General features: G+C 32.3%; 2 protein-coding genes across 5 annotated transcripts in view; both read left to right on the top strand.

Annotated features, from left to right (window-relative positions):
* Positions 1-954: 954 nt before the first annotated feature.
* Positions 955-11,631, top strand: LOC128670468 (carboxypeptidase N subunit 2-like). Its single transcript, XM_053746122.1, has 8 exons — positions 955-1,028; positions 3,201-3,356; positions 4,929-5,079; positions 7,354-7,497; positions 7,645-8,101; positions 8,343-8,602; positions 9,896-10,021; positions 10,971-11,631. Exons 1-8 carry the CDS (start codon positions 983-985, stop codon positions 11,221-11,223), a joined length of 1,593 nt encoding a protein of 530 aa, XP_053602097.1. The 5' UTR covers positions 955-982; the 3' UTR covers positions 11,224-11,631.
* A 1,227-nt stretch (positions 11,632-12,858) lies between these two features.
* The window catches only part of LOC128670467 (uncharacterized), a 28,580-nt gene continuing 24,278 nt past the window's right edge, over positions 12,859-17,160 (top strand). For 3 of the 4 annotated variants that reach the window (XM_053746121.1, XM_053746119.1, XM_053746118.1), the window contains exons 1-4: positions 12,868-13,189; positions 14,624-14,728; positions 14,937-15,118; positions 15,532-15,843. In XM_053746121.1, the coding sequence (XP_053602096.1) occupies positions 13,132-13,189; positions 14,624-14,728; positions 14,937-15,118; positions 15,532-15,843 (657 nt within the window). In that variant the 5' untranslated portion in view covers positions 12,868-13,131. Of the gene's footprint in view, positions 13,190-14,623; positions 14,729-14,936; positions 15,119-15,531; positions 15,844-17,160 lie in introns of all 4 variants that reach the window. The other variant, XM_053746117.1, reaches the window with a different exon arrangement.

The following is a 17,160-nucleotide window of genomic DNA, read 5'->3' as shown; positions in this document are numbered from 1 at the left end:
TTCATTTTTCTCCTAATAGAAATAACCTTTATCTTTTCGCTCAAGTTGTTCTGTCATAGCTGATTGGACCCTTGCATTTTCTTCCTTTAAAAACGCTTTTCATTTATATCTTTGTTTTACTCGCGAATGCGGATGCAATCAATTCAGTTAACTGGTTAATTTGTGTACCTTTCAATAAAGCTTTGATGGAGTTATACAAAATATATCCCTCGTTTACTTATGGTCGAACCAAATCGGTTTAAAGCAGTTCAGCAATGAATATTTTAGAAAAATGAATAATATAATAATAAAATAATAATAGGATATGACGTAAAAAACTGCAAGTTAAGAGTTTTTTCTGATTAACTGCTTTAATAACCAAAATATACATATTTAATGAAATGGTGTATATTTGGTGTAGTATTTACATTTTATCAATAAAAATAATGATACTTAGTCAATAAAATTAAAACTAACTAAATTAAACTTTACTAAAAACTTACAAATTAAAATTTACAAAAATGCCAGGCCCAGTAATTCTTTGCATTGAGGTAATGTGCCCAGAAGACTGGCACCATTGCCACATATGGCAATGCTGGTTCTCTGGGCGAGATATATACCACCTGTCTGTTGTATATCTGTTATACATAACGTAAATATAAATATCCGGTCAATCACGGAGGGTTCATAAGGTAGACGATACACTTTAGATAGATATCAAAATCTTGCACAGTGTTGTAACTTTATTTTCTTGTGCTAGAAGTTAAAAAAAGCTGGAATTTAAATTGAATGAAGTAGCATAAAAACCAACAACCTTATAGCCTTATAGTTGTAGCCTTCAACTTTACAACGTTTGTCTTGTTAGTGAAAAATGTATTTAATAGTGAATGTTACTGCTTGTTAACGCATAAAGCCATTCAAATAGACAGAATATGGTGACACAGAAAATCTAGTCAGTATTCTCTTCTCTTTAGTGTTTGTTTCACGAGTGCAAAGTTTTGTCATGTACCTTGTGCACATAATCCTCGTAGTGCTAATACAGCTGCAAGGTACATTTAAAATACATATTATACCAACAACCTATTTAATTCATAGTTTACTTGATCGTTTCTTTAAAGTCAGTATTTAAGTTACGACACTAAACGGTTGAGATCCGGAAACCGCTTTGGCGCTTTGTGAACGCACCTCGCATTTTTATAAATTTCTCTTATTTCTTAGCGAGAAATAAAACATATTTTATCAGATTATGCCAAACTAGATAAAAATTTTTAGTAGGAATATCGACCGTATTTTAATAGGTATAGAATACTATAATAATTTCTATTAAAATTCTGCAAGTGAGCAATTTTTGGACTTTCGTTCATTTATTCGCTATTTCATGAAGCTAACACGAGACAGTATCGACATATGAGCGTAAAGCGGAACAGACATGACATGGATTAATTACTGCATCGAGGATCAAAGTGCCACTTCCACAGCCGTGAGTCGTCACAATGACAAACCCTCAAAGCGTAGCACTCATTCAAAATAGACATTCAACTTGACCGACGACCCCGACGCGACGGAATGAATACCATTTCGAGTCGTCAGACCATCGCTCGATAGGTATACACACTTTTACTAAAAAGAGTTACCTATTTGACATTGACACTAGTGCCCCAGCCTTTTACACAAAAAAATTCAGGTATAAATTTAAAGATCAAAAATGCAGTTAGTATGTATACTTATTCTACCCATGTACGGAAACAAGTACTTATTCTAAATTTGCGTGATTGAGTAACCTTACACACAAATAATTCTTTATTTTAAACTTTCACATGTATAAAATTAATAGGACAGTGGAATTTTAAAAAAAGTGTTTCCATGTTTAGGCATGCGTTTTATTCAGCGATCAACTCATATAGAAACTCGGGAAACCAAATCACGGAATCCCTGGAAGACTGGACAGAAATATTTGTGAATTAATTTTAAGACCATTAATAATTGTTCACTTAGTTGACAAATAAATTAATATGAATAATATCTATTATTTATATTACTATAAATAGATCATACCTAATTTAAATTGCCTAATTAGAATTATTTACACTTACATTTGGTTAGAAGAACAATCCTTCCTTCACTGTTTACTAAATTGTTATCCCTTAGGGGTAAAATACCAAGTACTTATTCAATTTACTTATTTTCGGGCGTTTTTTTTCCTTAAATTACTTACATTTGTACGGACTACTTGGGTGACTTCTAGACTTCATCCCCAGAGACGCTATTTGAAGCGGATAACTGTGCAACTTTAACGAGCTAGCCGTTCCGCAGTGGACGCTTAGGTAAATTTATTAAATTGTTTTAGACCGACCAAAATAGATTCAATAACAAGTAGGGTATAAATAAAGAATTTTGTTAGTTGTAGAATATTTTAAAATAATATCATTAGGTACTCCAAATCCAGACAAAAAAGAAAATAAAATTAATTAGTACCTACAAGGTAAACCTTGAAAAAGCAAACTTCGCAAAGTTTTTATTCCATTTTTGGTACACCAGCTGATATATCAGCTGAAAAGAAAATTTCTCAAAAAACTGAAAGTTGTCTTATTTACAGGCGGACGCCCGTACAAGGTCACGTCACGCGCTTAATAACATGCAAACTACCAATTAAGTAGTAGATCATAATCTTCCGCGTTAATTTCATATTTGATTTGAGGTCAAATTTGATGCTAGCCTAGTCTATAAACTAAAATAGACTTTTGTGTTATTTACCAGTATATTTCATCGATATAAAAATATACGTATACATCAATAAAATATTCTTAGTATTCTTTTTTTACAATAGTACCTACATTAGCTCATTTATAAAGAATTCAGATTTTGATAAGGATTATTTCAATTTAAAATTTAAATTATATAATAATAATTCTCAACGCCGCATACTATTATGCATTAGAAATTCATTTGACATGCTAGAAAGCTTTTCAAGGTAGTTTATGGACCGGTGCGATGCACATTCCTATCTGAAATTAGGACAGTATTTATTCCTCGTTAGTTTAAACTATATTGTTGGTCCATTTATCGTGTCTTTTTCGAGAATTTTATTTGTTTATTAATATGCTAGTCAATAAAATGGTATGTCTCAAATTTCCGATCACGTCGGTATCAAATTCCCAACCTAATGCATAAATTTCGGAATCAGTTACTGATCTCTAACAACATAAACATTCGTTTGCCAGTACTGCAAGCAGCCGCATCACAATGCAGTATAGACGCTTGTGAGGTTTTCGAGATGCTGACTCGAGGTTCGAGTAAGGACCATAATCCTGGACCGTGTACTTCCAACGTCCACTGGCGCCAACTGGATCGCAGATTGCGCGCTATTGAACAGCCAAGTACGATACTTACATTTTTCTCCCAATTTCTAACTTTTTAAGTCACGAATACAGCGCCAAAACCTTGAGAGCAGCTTTGCTCAGAATATTTCTACAGGCATTTTTTGGGGTTCCATACCGAAAAAACGACGTAATCTTGTCATAAGGTCCCGGTCCCTTGAAAATAATTTTTAATTAAAATGATTATTTATATATTACATTAGAGAATAATATATATTCACTAAGTACATACTTAGTAAAGATATTTCATATTAAATATTACCGAATAACAAATATTTTTTTAAATAGTACTTTACCTGACTATGTACTATAAATCCATTTATAGTTTAAGTATTCTTTATTCTAAAAAAAACTTGTTCGCTGCTGATTCACTCCGACCAAGTTTTAAAATTGGAACTTTCATTTTTCGCTTCTAAAAAATATTGCTATTGAAAATAGAAACAAAGCGCTATTGTTTTTCTATGATTTGATGTACTTACATAATGTCATCTTAAATAATTTACTATTTTTGCAATTTTTAATAGTAATTTAACGCTTACGTATTCCTTTAATTTATGCTATATATTCAATATTCAATAATATTCATACGTAGGTACTAGGTACACAGCTGAAATGATCACCTCTTTTTTTGTAGAAGTCGGTTAAAAACACGCAACTATTAAAATATCGAAGTATTCAGTAAGAAGTACACGAAATATTTAACTAAAATAATATTTTCGAAAAGGTCAGTCATTAAATTTAATAGACGTATTATTATAATCTCAACATAATCTCGTCTTAATCGAGTTAACCTTTACATTTCTCTTTTCTTTGTTCGATAAAATTATATAGCAATGTTCACTTCAACTGTTCACCGCTGTTTTTGTTAAAGGGCAAGCGGGAAATTTATACCTCAATTTGTAGTGGGCAAATAAAATTCCGGAGTTTTTAAACGCAACGTCACGGATAGTTAATCTCTAAAAGCACTCTCTACATTCTGCATGAGAATGTAGAAAAATCCCGTCAACCGCATTGATATTTATATCAATGCTTCTTGTGACCTAAAAGAAAAAATCTAATCATCTTTTTTCTGCTATTTCCCACTTCACTTTTGCCAGATACCACGGAGACTACCATTACTGGCAGAAATTATGTATCTTTTCAAACTGGCTCCTTGCCTAAATATTAAAACATTCAAAAATATTTTTCCGTAATTTTAATAATAATATAAAATTGCTTAATTCATTGTCAAATTTTTGGGTAGGTACCTAAAATATGTAAAAAAGCGACTTAGCGTAGACTGTTTTCTGTGTTGACTTCTGACAGCATAATTATATATTTTGTGGTTAATGTTTTTACTGTTTACCCATGCCAGATTACAAATTTCTAGGATTTGTGTTCCAGCCAATTAAGTCGTCATTTCCCTATGATGTTTGAAAAAAGTAGCCTATGTAGTAAACCTAGATGGGGGTTTTTAACTATATGCGTACCTACCAAATTTTATCAAAATCGGTCCTGCGGTTTTGTCATGAAAGCCGAACAGATTACAGAAATATGAAATCTATGCCACTATGCGCCTTTATGTTTTTCTAGCATGGACGATAAGTTACAGCCAGTCAAGATGGCGACAGTGCATGAAAGGGATCTGCCAGTGCGACGCGGACCGTCGCTCGCTGAACTGCTGGCGCACTGACCTCTCCAATCTCCCCACTGACCTCGTGGTACCTGCGGACCTTGTCAATATGTTTGTATTCAACTGTTTCTTCTAAACCTGCACTAGGAAATATTAAAGAAAATCAAACAAATCTCAAAGAAAACATTGTACTTAACATTTCTTTTATCTATGTACTTAACAGTATTTTTACACCAATATTTTTTCACATAAAAAACGCAATATTTTTGAAAGTCGGTACCCAAAGAGAGATACATTATCTGAAAAGCTTCAAGTAGGTTAAGTTTAACTTAGGTTAAGTTTGAACAATAAAAAGTAACCTAAGTATGTCGATCTGTGAAGTAGGTACTATAGCGATTGGGATCGCTATTAATTAAAAGATATTATTATCAGATAACATTTAATACTTTTGTTACTTATAGGTATTCTTATTCAGCTTTGGGGCTTAGAAAGTGAGCCGTCACAAATAAACGTACATACAGACTTGATTAGGTATTTAGGTAGATAGATAGATAAAACAAGAACACAATACACAACACAAAAACACAAAATAAAACACAGTATTCACAAAGCACAATTGAAAAGCAAGTGTACTGTGTTGCAGCAATACAAAAAGGCCCATCTCAGTATATGTACTGAGATGGGTGGATGGATGGTGATATATGTATCACCAGACCTGAATCAGTGTGCGAAATGTGTGTGTATATATTAACAGTGAGGAAGGAGATATATAACTACTATTACTAATTCAACGAATCTCACGCACTGGTCATGTTCAGATTTTGGAAATCCAGACGTACGATTTTTATATATCTAAGTCCTGTGCATATTGTCACGAGTAGGTTTCACACTGCACACAGGACAAAACGAAGTAAACAAAGCTCAACACAAAGAAGTTGTTGGTCGGCACACAGCCTAATCGGCAATATTTCTTGAACGACAAAGCCGGCCTGAAGCTTTTTCACTTCGCTTCACGTATTTGACTTTTATCGATTGGTGTCGATTGGGTTGTACGTCCAATTGTCATTTAGACCCGAAATAATATTATTACCCGACTGCATAAGAAGGGCATTGTTTCTTTTTTCCGTAGACTTTCTACTCTTCTAAATAAATGATGTAATTTGATATTAATCCCGTTGATTTCAAAAATACACTTGTTCATATTATAATTAAATAAATTTATTTTATTTATATTATGGTAGGTATGTATGCAAATTTTTAATCAGGCAAGTTTTATACTTATCGACATATCTACTTATCATCTATTTAAATGTCTCCTCTGTGATGCAAAATATCTTTAATCTTATACTGGTAGGAAAATAGTACTAGAATTATTTTGTTGTGAATGTTTTATTTAAATAACAACCAAAAAATAGTGCTCTCATTACCTTGCCATTATACTGTTTTCATTAGTCTCTATGAAAGAGGAAATTTGCTTATCAGATATTTATTTAGTCGTGAAAATTTTTCCAGTTTATGCTGTACTTTTTCATCCGACCCTACTGGCTCAGCCCATATTATCCTTCTCTGTCAATATTTACAGCAAAATATTGAATAATTTATTATATCACTGCTCAACATTTGCGCTCTGCCCTATTCTTCAAAGAAAGATAAAACATGACACCTGTTTTATCTTGATATCCTTTGTAAGCCTACTCTCAGTATTTACGGTCTCTTACATATTTTTGTGAAGAAGTACGTAGAATTATTATTATTCCCTGGTACTATGTGACTTCTGAGTTAATGCTGTAGAATTTAAGCAGGTGCAATGAAAACCCTACTTATAGCCTACTTTCCATGACATATATATATATATATATATATATATATATATATATATATATATATATATATATATATATATATATATATATATATATGTGTGTGTGTGTGTGTGTGTGTGTGTGTGTACCGATCTGGATGGCAAGCATAATGTACATTTGAGCCAGGTATAGTTCGGGTGGCATTTTTGACTGATTGTTTTATTTTTACTTATTTTTTACCAATGTAGTATTTGATTTGATTTGTCAATTTTCTTATTAAATATTTTTAAGATACAATAAAAACTTATAGATGAATGAAATCATACGACTTTCAAAACAAGTCTTATTCCATGGTCAACTAATAATGGTCATGGTCCACGAAGACTTTGGAGAAGGCTTGTCTGTCTAATCAATCATGTTATAGGACTCCACGATAATAGCATTAGTATTTAGTTATTACTGAAGTCTATTCATAAATATTTCAGGAAAGATGGAAGCTTAAAATTTATAGACGTTTTAGGTTTGTTTAACAATACAAGTTTATCACTAGGATGTAACAATATAAATTACCTTTAATATCCAGAGATCTGGGCACCAACAAACTGCGAACACTGCACAAGACGACTTTCAGAGGGATGCGGTCTCTACTGGAGCTGGATATGTTCGATAATCGGGTGGAGTACCTGCCAGCTGGAATATTTGATTCGCTCGTGAATTTGAGGATTCTGTGAGTTTTATTTTATCGTCAACAGTGTGACCATTTTTTTTTTAGATTTATATCTTTTAGCGTAGGTATATAGGATTAAAAGTGATAAACTTTATTTAAGCATCAAGATAATTCTGCTTTTGTATACCTCGCAGTTTATTTTTTCAGACGGCTACAAAGGAATTACCTAGAGGAAATAGACAGCGAATCATTCCGACACACGAAAAGGCTTTTCCATGTGGATCTGTCAAACAATTACCTCTACACTCTCCCCGAAATGTTGTTTGCCAACAATTCGTTTTTAGAAACAATTGATATATCTAGCAACCAAATCGCGTATGTACCCGCAGACAGCTTTGTGGGTCTAACTTCGCTACTCGCATTAGATTTATCTAAAAATAAAATCCAACGCATCGAAAATGGAACGTTTTTAATGAAAACTCTACAAGTTTTGAAATTGTCCGATAATAGAATAAATAACATATCGGAAAATGCTTTACAAGGTTCGGTCTCTATAGATACTTTACTGTTAGATAAAAATAAACTGCAGTATCTCCCGAGTAGACTATTCCAAAATCTCGTGTGTTTGACTTTTTTGGACATGTCGGACAACAACTTAATAAGCGTAAGTAAAATTTTTATACCAAACTTTCGTTGTAGCTACAACATTATTACATTACAATGGATAAGGAAAATGCCAAAACTATTCCATTACAATAGTCGTTCCAGGCTTTGTGTATTAATATACCTATCCATGACATTTGAAAGATTTTAAATATCAAAGAGTTAGAATACAAATACCACAATATACATATCTTATCTTTCATATCCTGCTACAATATTAATATTTATTTTGTAATTTCCAGTTGGCGAATGTAAATCTGGACAATCTGAAACAATTGCGGTATATGGATTTGCGAGAGAATTCTTTAACCGAACTCCCGGACTACATTTTTTCAAATTGCACAAGATTGGAGAAACTGGACCTCTCGAGAAACCAACTGCGTTTCTTGAACTACACTGCGTTCCATGGATTAAACAATCTTACTTCATTGCTCTTGACGGAAAACAAAATTTATGAAGTCCACTTTAAGACTTTCGCTACTCTCAAAAACTTAACAACTTTGTAAGTATAACCGTAATAAATATTTAAATTGGGGCAGTTTCTGTTCTACGCGATCTACGGGTTAAATCAGATTTCATTTCATTGAATCAAAACACAACATAAACTTTTAAAATTGTTTGACCGCGCATTTGGAATTCGTAAGGTACACATTAAATCAAAATTAACTTCAAGCATACAAAACGCTAATTGTGATCAACTTAAACTTAAAAACTTTGTCTACATAATATGTATTTGTATTGACTCCATCTAATCCCACAGCATCCTCAAGCCAATTATTATTTTTTTTTGTCTGCAATTCCATGGTTCAAATAAGGTAATATTGAATGCTATTCAAAACATATTAGACTGTAATTCAATTCCGACCTTGCACAGACAGAGTACCGAACTGGAAGGATTCAATTCAGCTTTGCGTTAAATCTTGTCGAAAGAGTTGAACATAGAGAAAATATAATACCAACCCAAGCACAGAATAAATGTTAAATAATGAGATTGAGTATTATTATGACTATAAAAAGTAAAAACCTACAAACCACTAATAACTACTATACATGTAATAAAATAATTTATGTATATTATTAATATCAATATATTTATTGCGTCAATATATCTGCTACTGTTAAAGCCCGTATACAAATACTATTTATTTTCAGCGTTTGAACCCCTTTTAATTATTAGAAATAAAATAGAAGAAATTAATTTATATCTGAACAAAGAAATGCTGTCTTGTAGCATTGTAATGATCTCATTATATTTTTTTTTTATATTAGGACAAATCACACAGATTGAGCTAGCCCCAAAGTAACTCGAACTTACTTGTGTGATAACTGATGAATGAAAGGCAAATATTGGTACTTACTTCAATTTGTCCCTTTATATTGTGGACGACCTACTTTTTGCTTTCAAGCCAACGAGGAAAACTAGAATTAAATGAAATCTAAAAAAAGACAAAATCTTAATTTCATCACAGAGTTTCAAGAGTCCTGATTCTCAATATAAAAAATATCAGATTGCTAGCCTATAGGGGAAAAGTGATTAGGGTAGGAAATAGTGCCCGAAAGAGGGTCAGAGTAAATATATCCATTGTAAATGTCGGTTATGTGTTCCTTCTCACTATGCTTGGACCAACTTCCGTAATTTGACATTAAGGAATTTCTCGTTGCGAAGTGCAACATTACAAAGAATTGTAACTATCTATTGTAACTATCACTAAATGGAAATGAGAAAAGAGGCTTTACTGTCCATTTACTTTGTCCTAATATATTTTTATATATTTATATTGATTTACTTTCATAGGTACCTAGATAACAACATGTTTCCATCTTTACCATCACGTACCCTGGACTACATGCCAAAACTAGCCATTGTCAAGCTTTCCGGCAACCCTTGGCACTGCGACTGTCACGCACTCTATATTTCAGCGTAAGTTGATTTTGAATCTTAAAAGAAAAATGCCTCCATATTCCAGGTTATCTGTTCTATGTCCGGGTGTAGATTGGATTTCACTTATCGGGAAACTTATCTTTTTTATGGAAAATAAGGATGACAAACCTAAAATATCTATATGAATAAAATAAATTTTTCTGGTACATATTATTTATACTTATAACCATAAAATTTATAAAAACATAACACATAACAACATTTGTAGATTACCTAAGTTCTTTAGTAGCTTCTTTGACATTTGTCGTGGTGATAAGGGTTGTTTTATTTAATTAATGTTATGGAATTTGATACCTAATTCAAAAGATTGAATCACTTGATTGATTATCGCAATGGATATTTTAATTTACTTGCACCATGTTACGATAATATTTAGGTACATTATCATACAATATTTATAGACTTTTTTTAATTTGAATATAAAAATCAATTAAGTTGTACTTGGTCGTTTTCTCGACTAGACCTAGTAAATTAAATTTCCATTTATGTAATCCTTTTTTGTTTATGTTGAATTAAAAACGAGTAATGTTGTATAGTTAGAGCAAAGCGAACTGCAGTGTTAACAAAACTTGCACAAACAGTTTACACTCTCAATGAGAAACGACTAACTTTTGCTTTAAGATGTGTGTTTACATTTCGATGTAACGTACTCAATTATAAACTTTAACACTTCACAAAAAGTTTAAGCCGCAGGCAAAAAAATGTTTTCTGCTTAAGTGACATTTATATAAGTATTAATTTTTATTATTATTTATAAAGTAAACAAAATCTTTTATAATCCTACTAATTTAATACAAAAATCACGCTTAATTGTCGCTGTTTCAACCATATTCTCCTCCAAGATATAAAATTAAAAAAATTGTTTATTGCTAAATAAAATAAGCTTTTTTCTGTGGGTATAATCAATTGAAACTTAAACTTGTTACAGTTGGGTTGGCCTGAACGAGATGAAGATATGGGACTACTCACCTACGTGTGTTTCTCCATGGTTCCTGGAAGGCCATTTTCTGAAGAAGCTCAAATTCCCAGAGCTGTGTTCTGGCCAGTGGGCGAGCATGGTCAACCTTTCACCCAGACTCCCCATACAACAACTCCTAGCCCTCAATGTGACCGTTAACAGAAAGCCACAAGACAGTATGGAGCAGAATCATGACGTCACCACTGTTGATGCCTGGCATTAAATCATAATTTTGTTTATACTACCTATTACATGCTTATATACACAAATTAGTTTCCATTGATCATAAAACACCTTAGTTTACATAACTAGCAAACACTTAAACACGAATGTATTGAAGCTTCATAATTGAATAATTATTAAGCCTGTTTTCAGCAGAAATCCTGAAACCATACAATGGAACTTAATTAAATCAACCCATTAAACGTTAACGTATTACGTAAATATCGTATTGTAGTTATCAAAATTTTGTCTTTGACGCATGCTTTACTAAGTTTAGATTTACCTAATACTTGTTCTAAATAACCTTGCATTTAGTCAATGGTTGCACAAGCCTTTGGAGCGGTCTATATACAACAGTGAAAGATGGAGAGTAAAACATAGATATACCTACAGAAAATTACAATTAATTAGGTATTTGCCAGGTATATATTTGTATTTACCAAGTAGGTATCTAAAGCTAAAAGCGTACAAAAACAAGCCTGTTAATATCACGTGGACTTGAAGCCGTCAATATCTTTTGTGATACAATATAATTGGTAAGTTAATACTGATATTAGGTGATAAAACATTAATTCACTACGTCATCGCTAATATATGTATCATTCAAAGAGCTGCTATCTTTGCGGCAATTGTACAAAATCAATCACATCACATCCGATAGTAATATCTGATAGATAAGTTACTAATTTATATTATTTTATAGATAACATCATACACTTTATATAGATTTTCTATCCAAATTCTCAACTTTATCCTTCTGTGGGTAGACAATGACAAACTTAACCTAACCTAAAAGTTAATTATGCTACATTTACCCGTATATGCCAAAAATCAATTGTCTTTAGACCAATGCCAAAACTGGTATTCAAAAGAACAAAGAATAGGAAAAAAATTATTAGGTAAGTATGCGAGAAAAGGACCCCACTTGAATTGTGTATTTAAGTTACTGAGATAAAACCAATACTCCACCAATTACGCGTATAAATAAACTCACTACGCGAATTTGTCATGATAAATAAAATACTTATGCACGTGTATATAAGTACTGATTATGTTTTTACCAATTTCAATATCATAACCCATTCTTCGTATTACTAGCCTTGTACTCCTAAAAAATTTATATAAATTAGTGGCATAAATCTTTCTCCTCAACCATATAGGTATATGCATAAATAATATAATGCGTGATACAAGTACTTGTTATTTCCAGTGACAGATTCAGTCTATCATATATTTATACTTTGTGGAAAAAACAAAATCAAGAGTCGATATCTGGTATTTTAATTTTGACAATAGAGCAAACTCAATACTGCTCGCATCTCTTATAACTATGAACTTCTTGTCAGTATATAGGTAGAACTTTTATCAACTGATAATACATATCCGAAACTATTGAACGTAAAAAGCTGAAATTTGGGTGATGAAAGCTAAATTAAGTAAATAACTATATTTTAAACAAAATTAGTATTCAAATTACAGTTTAAGCTGATAGGGACTCAGTCCGATCTTTAAAAGACTGAAAGTGACACAAATCATTATAATTTTCATATCTATTAAAAATACCGTATTATCACGTTGTTTCCTCGCATAGATAACAATCGATAGATATTGTAATCACCATTAAAGGAATGATACATATAATATTTATAATCGGTGTACTTTGCTGGGCTCTTGGATGTATGTATGATATTGTTTTTAATGATATTAAACACCTCTTCAATAGTACAATTATATATTTTTTTTGTAGGTATCTAGTGATTTATTTTTGTGTGATTTAGATCTGACTCTTTTAAATAAATGAAAGTGAGAACGCAGAACCAAATAAGCGTTTTTCAGTGAGTGTGCATTATCAACTGCAGTAATGACAGGAGTCAAAATATATTTCATTAAAAAACCGTAACGAGAAAAAATGGGACGCGAGATTCTACTTTTTGGGATATTATGCTTTTCACTACGCGTCGTATACGGTAAGTGAAATGTTATTAATACTACAATACTAGAAACGAGAAATGTGCAAAGTTATTACAACTTTGCACTTTGTATATATGTTACCGGGATAAACTAGTTTTGCCTAGGCCAAACTAATTCTCCTTACATGCGATAGGATAAACTGGTTTAGCCTAGGCTATACTAGTTCGTCCTATCGCATATAGGAAAAAATAGTTTATCCTAGGCCAAACTAGTTTATCCTGATAGAAATAAACACACTCAGGTTAAACAGGAATGACCTAGTCTAAATTTATTTAGCCTAGTCCAACAAACTAAGTCTCCGAAATAGCATTATAAATATTTATTTTTAATATTAAAAATATATTGCATTAATTTTATTAAAAATACTTTATTAATTGTTAGAATCTGATTGTTTGTTTTACCGTTATCGTTTTAATGAAATTATTAATTTTAATTAAATAGTATTTTATTCAATTTACCTATTTATTTTGTCTTTCTAGATATTCTATAATGTTTAGACTAGGCCATGCCAGTTTATCCTGAGAGTGTGTATTTCTATTAGGATAACTTAGTTTGGCCTAGGCTAAACTGGTTTATCCTATCGGGCTTAGGACAAATTAGTTTAGCCTAGGCTAAACCAGTTAATCCTATCGCATGTAGGAAGAATTAGTTTAGCTTAGGTAAAACTAGTTTATCCTGGAATCGGGTTTGGCCGATAACATATATACTGCGTAACTACCTAGTCACGCAATAAATATATTTTGAGAATAAATGTAACAGAAAAGTGTTGTTTTAAGGGTCTTCTAAGCAAAAAATACTGCGGTACACGAATCAATGAAACACCTCAATATTGCATACATATTCTGGATGTGACTCAGACAATATGTATTTGTATTAGTTACAAAGCAAAAATTACAATGAAACTGTGTAATACCGTAGCCCTAAAAATATCATTTAGTATAATGTTTGCTATTGATGTTTGACCTCGGTATTACTCGAGGTGATTCCCCGTAATTTGAACAAATGAGTGTTTCGTAAAACAAGTTTAAATATAATGATAAAGTATGTAAGAGATAGAGAATAAGCCATATGTACTTAAGTCTGCAACTATAATAGTTGCAGTTGCATTTAAAACAGTGAAAAAAAATGCTGTTACTGAGTCCACGACGCTATCAACATGTCAAACAGGGAAAATGTCACAGAATAAGCATTTGCATTTTATTGCGGCAAGCTTTTATTTCTAACTTAATTCATATTATCAAAACATACTCAAAATTACATATCCATGTAGTTTAGTCATCCAGTGTACTTTAAAGTTATGTTCGTTTCGTAAGGAAAAGTGTACGTAGGTATATTCAATTCAGCACCTATTTGCCATAACGAATGCATTACATTGGATTTATTGAAATTATTTTATATTTTTTAACTATAAGTATTTTATTTTATTTCAGGATGTCAACTACAAGGTGTGGCCCCGGGCCTCGCGCGTGTGATTGTGAACATATGGGACTACGAGAGAGGAGACGTGTATGAAAATCAAGTAATCTCTATAACAGGTCATTAGATACAGATTCCTAACGATTTATCGTTAAATGAATTTTGCACAAATATAATAGTGAAATATTGTAACCAGGAATTTTCATTGCATGCCTACTTTGATAACAAAAGATTACTTTGTATTGTTATCATTTCTAGTGAAACTAAAGTTTTAAATGCTTCCGCCCGTCTCATTTAGTAATGTCTCTGTTTCCTTTGAAATTGCAGACGTCGTTAACATCGTGCAGTCAGGCGTCAACTCCGGGCCGTACATCAGTGGCCGACTTGAAGGAACAACATTCTACTTAACGACAACTGCCAGCTATGAATTATATGAGAATGTCGAAACTTTGGATACTTTCGCATTGACCGCCCAGTTCCGCTGTTTAGATGGAACTACTATAACCCAAGTATGAAAAACGATATACCGAATATGTAATAAATAATATATAATGAATGATGTCGAATATCTTGCGAAGTGGAGATAAAAGCAAAATGTGCAATATGGCAAAAGTTGTTATATGTCTGTGTCATCTTCGCGTCCGCTTCCGTGTACTCGGTTTCATTCTAGGCTGTGATGTCATGAAGGCCGGTGTCAGCATACTATATAAATTTGCTCAATATAACTTTTTGATGATTCGGCTGTGGTTATAACAACCGGCCGTCTCCATGATGTCAACCTTACGTAGTAATGCTATTGTTGCCTATCAGCTGCCAAGGCTCTGTATCCCTTAGTCGCCTCGTACTACATCCACGGGAGAACACGGAGTGGTGGATTCTAGAATTTAAAAAATAAATAAAACAAATATTTTATTTATCCCAGGTTTTCCAAGTAAACGTCCAAGATACAAATAACCATAGTCCAGAGTTTTTACCAACCGGTGAATATGATATTGCAATCGCAACACCACTACTACCTGGACACCAAATAACTGGATGTCAGCACAACATAGTTGTGAGGGACATAGATCTCACAACCTACAGAATAGACTTTGGATTGACTGGAAGCGATCTGTTTGAAATTGAATACGATGAAGCATCTTCAACTACTGCTAAGGAGTTTGTAGCTGTACTGAGGACAACCACATTCATAAGAACACTATCTGAAACTGTGGAACTGACTATTAGTGCTACGGTAAGTATTTCTCATCGAATTTAAGTTATTTTGTGATTGAATTATACAATATGTAAAGAGTCTGGTGTTAGCTGAGTTACCCTACTTAATTTGATGGTTCAGTGACCCAAAATGCATCATTACTAACTCAACTCAGCAAATTGACGTTTTCGGGTACAACTTGATGTAATTAAACTATACAAATAAATAATACTTACGGCCCTATGCCTCAAATTTCCCAGGGGTTTAGACTTTCGGACGCAGTATAAATAAAGTGATTTCCTAAAAATTCTATACCGTTAAACATTCCACAAGAAGCGTATGTGACAGGTTCCTTCCTGATAAATTTAATGCTTTTACCGTCACTCACAAGATTGATCGCCCATTATATTTAACTAGTCTACGAGCATCAATAGGTATTTGCCGGATAAACGATAATATTTATAAGTATATTAATTAACTATACACACTAACTTTTAACCAGTGGGCAGGTTGCCTTGCGATATTTACCTTCACCGGAAACAAGTGGTGGTCTATGAAAACCACTACACATGAGTTAGATTGAGTAAAATTTTACTTAATACACCTACGGTAACGAAACTATGTTGTAATGCACGCTATAATAATTGTTATTATAGCTACAAATAGTAAGTGTTAAAATAGTTTTATTGATACATACAAAATATTTGAGTTTCAATTCAAAAATTCAGTGTGTGTAAGAAACACAGAAAGACCCTAATAAAAAGTAATATTCCCGGAAATAAAAGCCATTATTTTTCCAACACAATACAAATATTTTGATGACCAGTGCATTATCAGAGGAATTTAAGTATCTTTTTTAATTTTAGGGTTGAAAACATGAAATATTTTATTAATGCCTGGTTCGATTTATTTTGCTATGAATGTCCCGAGAAGATAAAAAAAATTTACAATAATATCGAGCGAATATATAAACAAATTCAAATTAGATTTCGTGATAAGCACATCCATACTTCCAGGCTTACAAATGTTGTAAATGAGTAAAACGGAGCATTGGATTCATGTGTTTTTATGTAAAAATAATAGGGCATATTAAACAAAGCTCGCGCTACTGGTACAACTAAGGTACACAAACATTGCCAATAGAGGCAAAAAGCGTCAATTTTCTTTTTTCGACCGTTTACTGCCTCGAAAAATTTACAGCGCGTATCCTATAGATTTCAACGTTTTTTATCTTATGGAAAACTATTTTTCCCAATATTTCGGCACCCGAATATGCTACATTGTTGTATATTTTCACAAACGAATGCTTACATAATGAAAGGATTAATAAAGTACTCTAAAATAAACGTTTTAATC

The sequence above is a fragment of the Plodia interpunctella genome, chromosome 6, assembly GCF_027563975.2.
Source record: "Plodia interpunctella isolate USDA-ARS_2022_Savannah chromosome 6, ilPloInte3.2, whole genome shotgun sequence".
NCBI classification, from domain to species: domain Eukaryota; kingdom Metazoa; phylum Arthropoda; class Insecta; order Lepidoptera; family Pyralidae; genus Plodia; species Plodia interpunctella.
The sequence above is the reverse complement of the archived record's forward strand: the minus strand, read 5'-3'. Positions and strand labels throughout refer to the sequence as shown.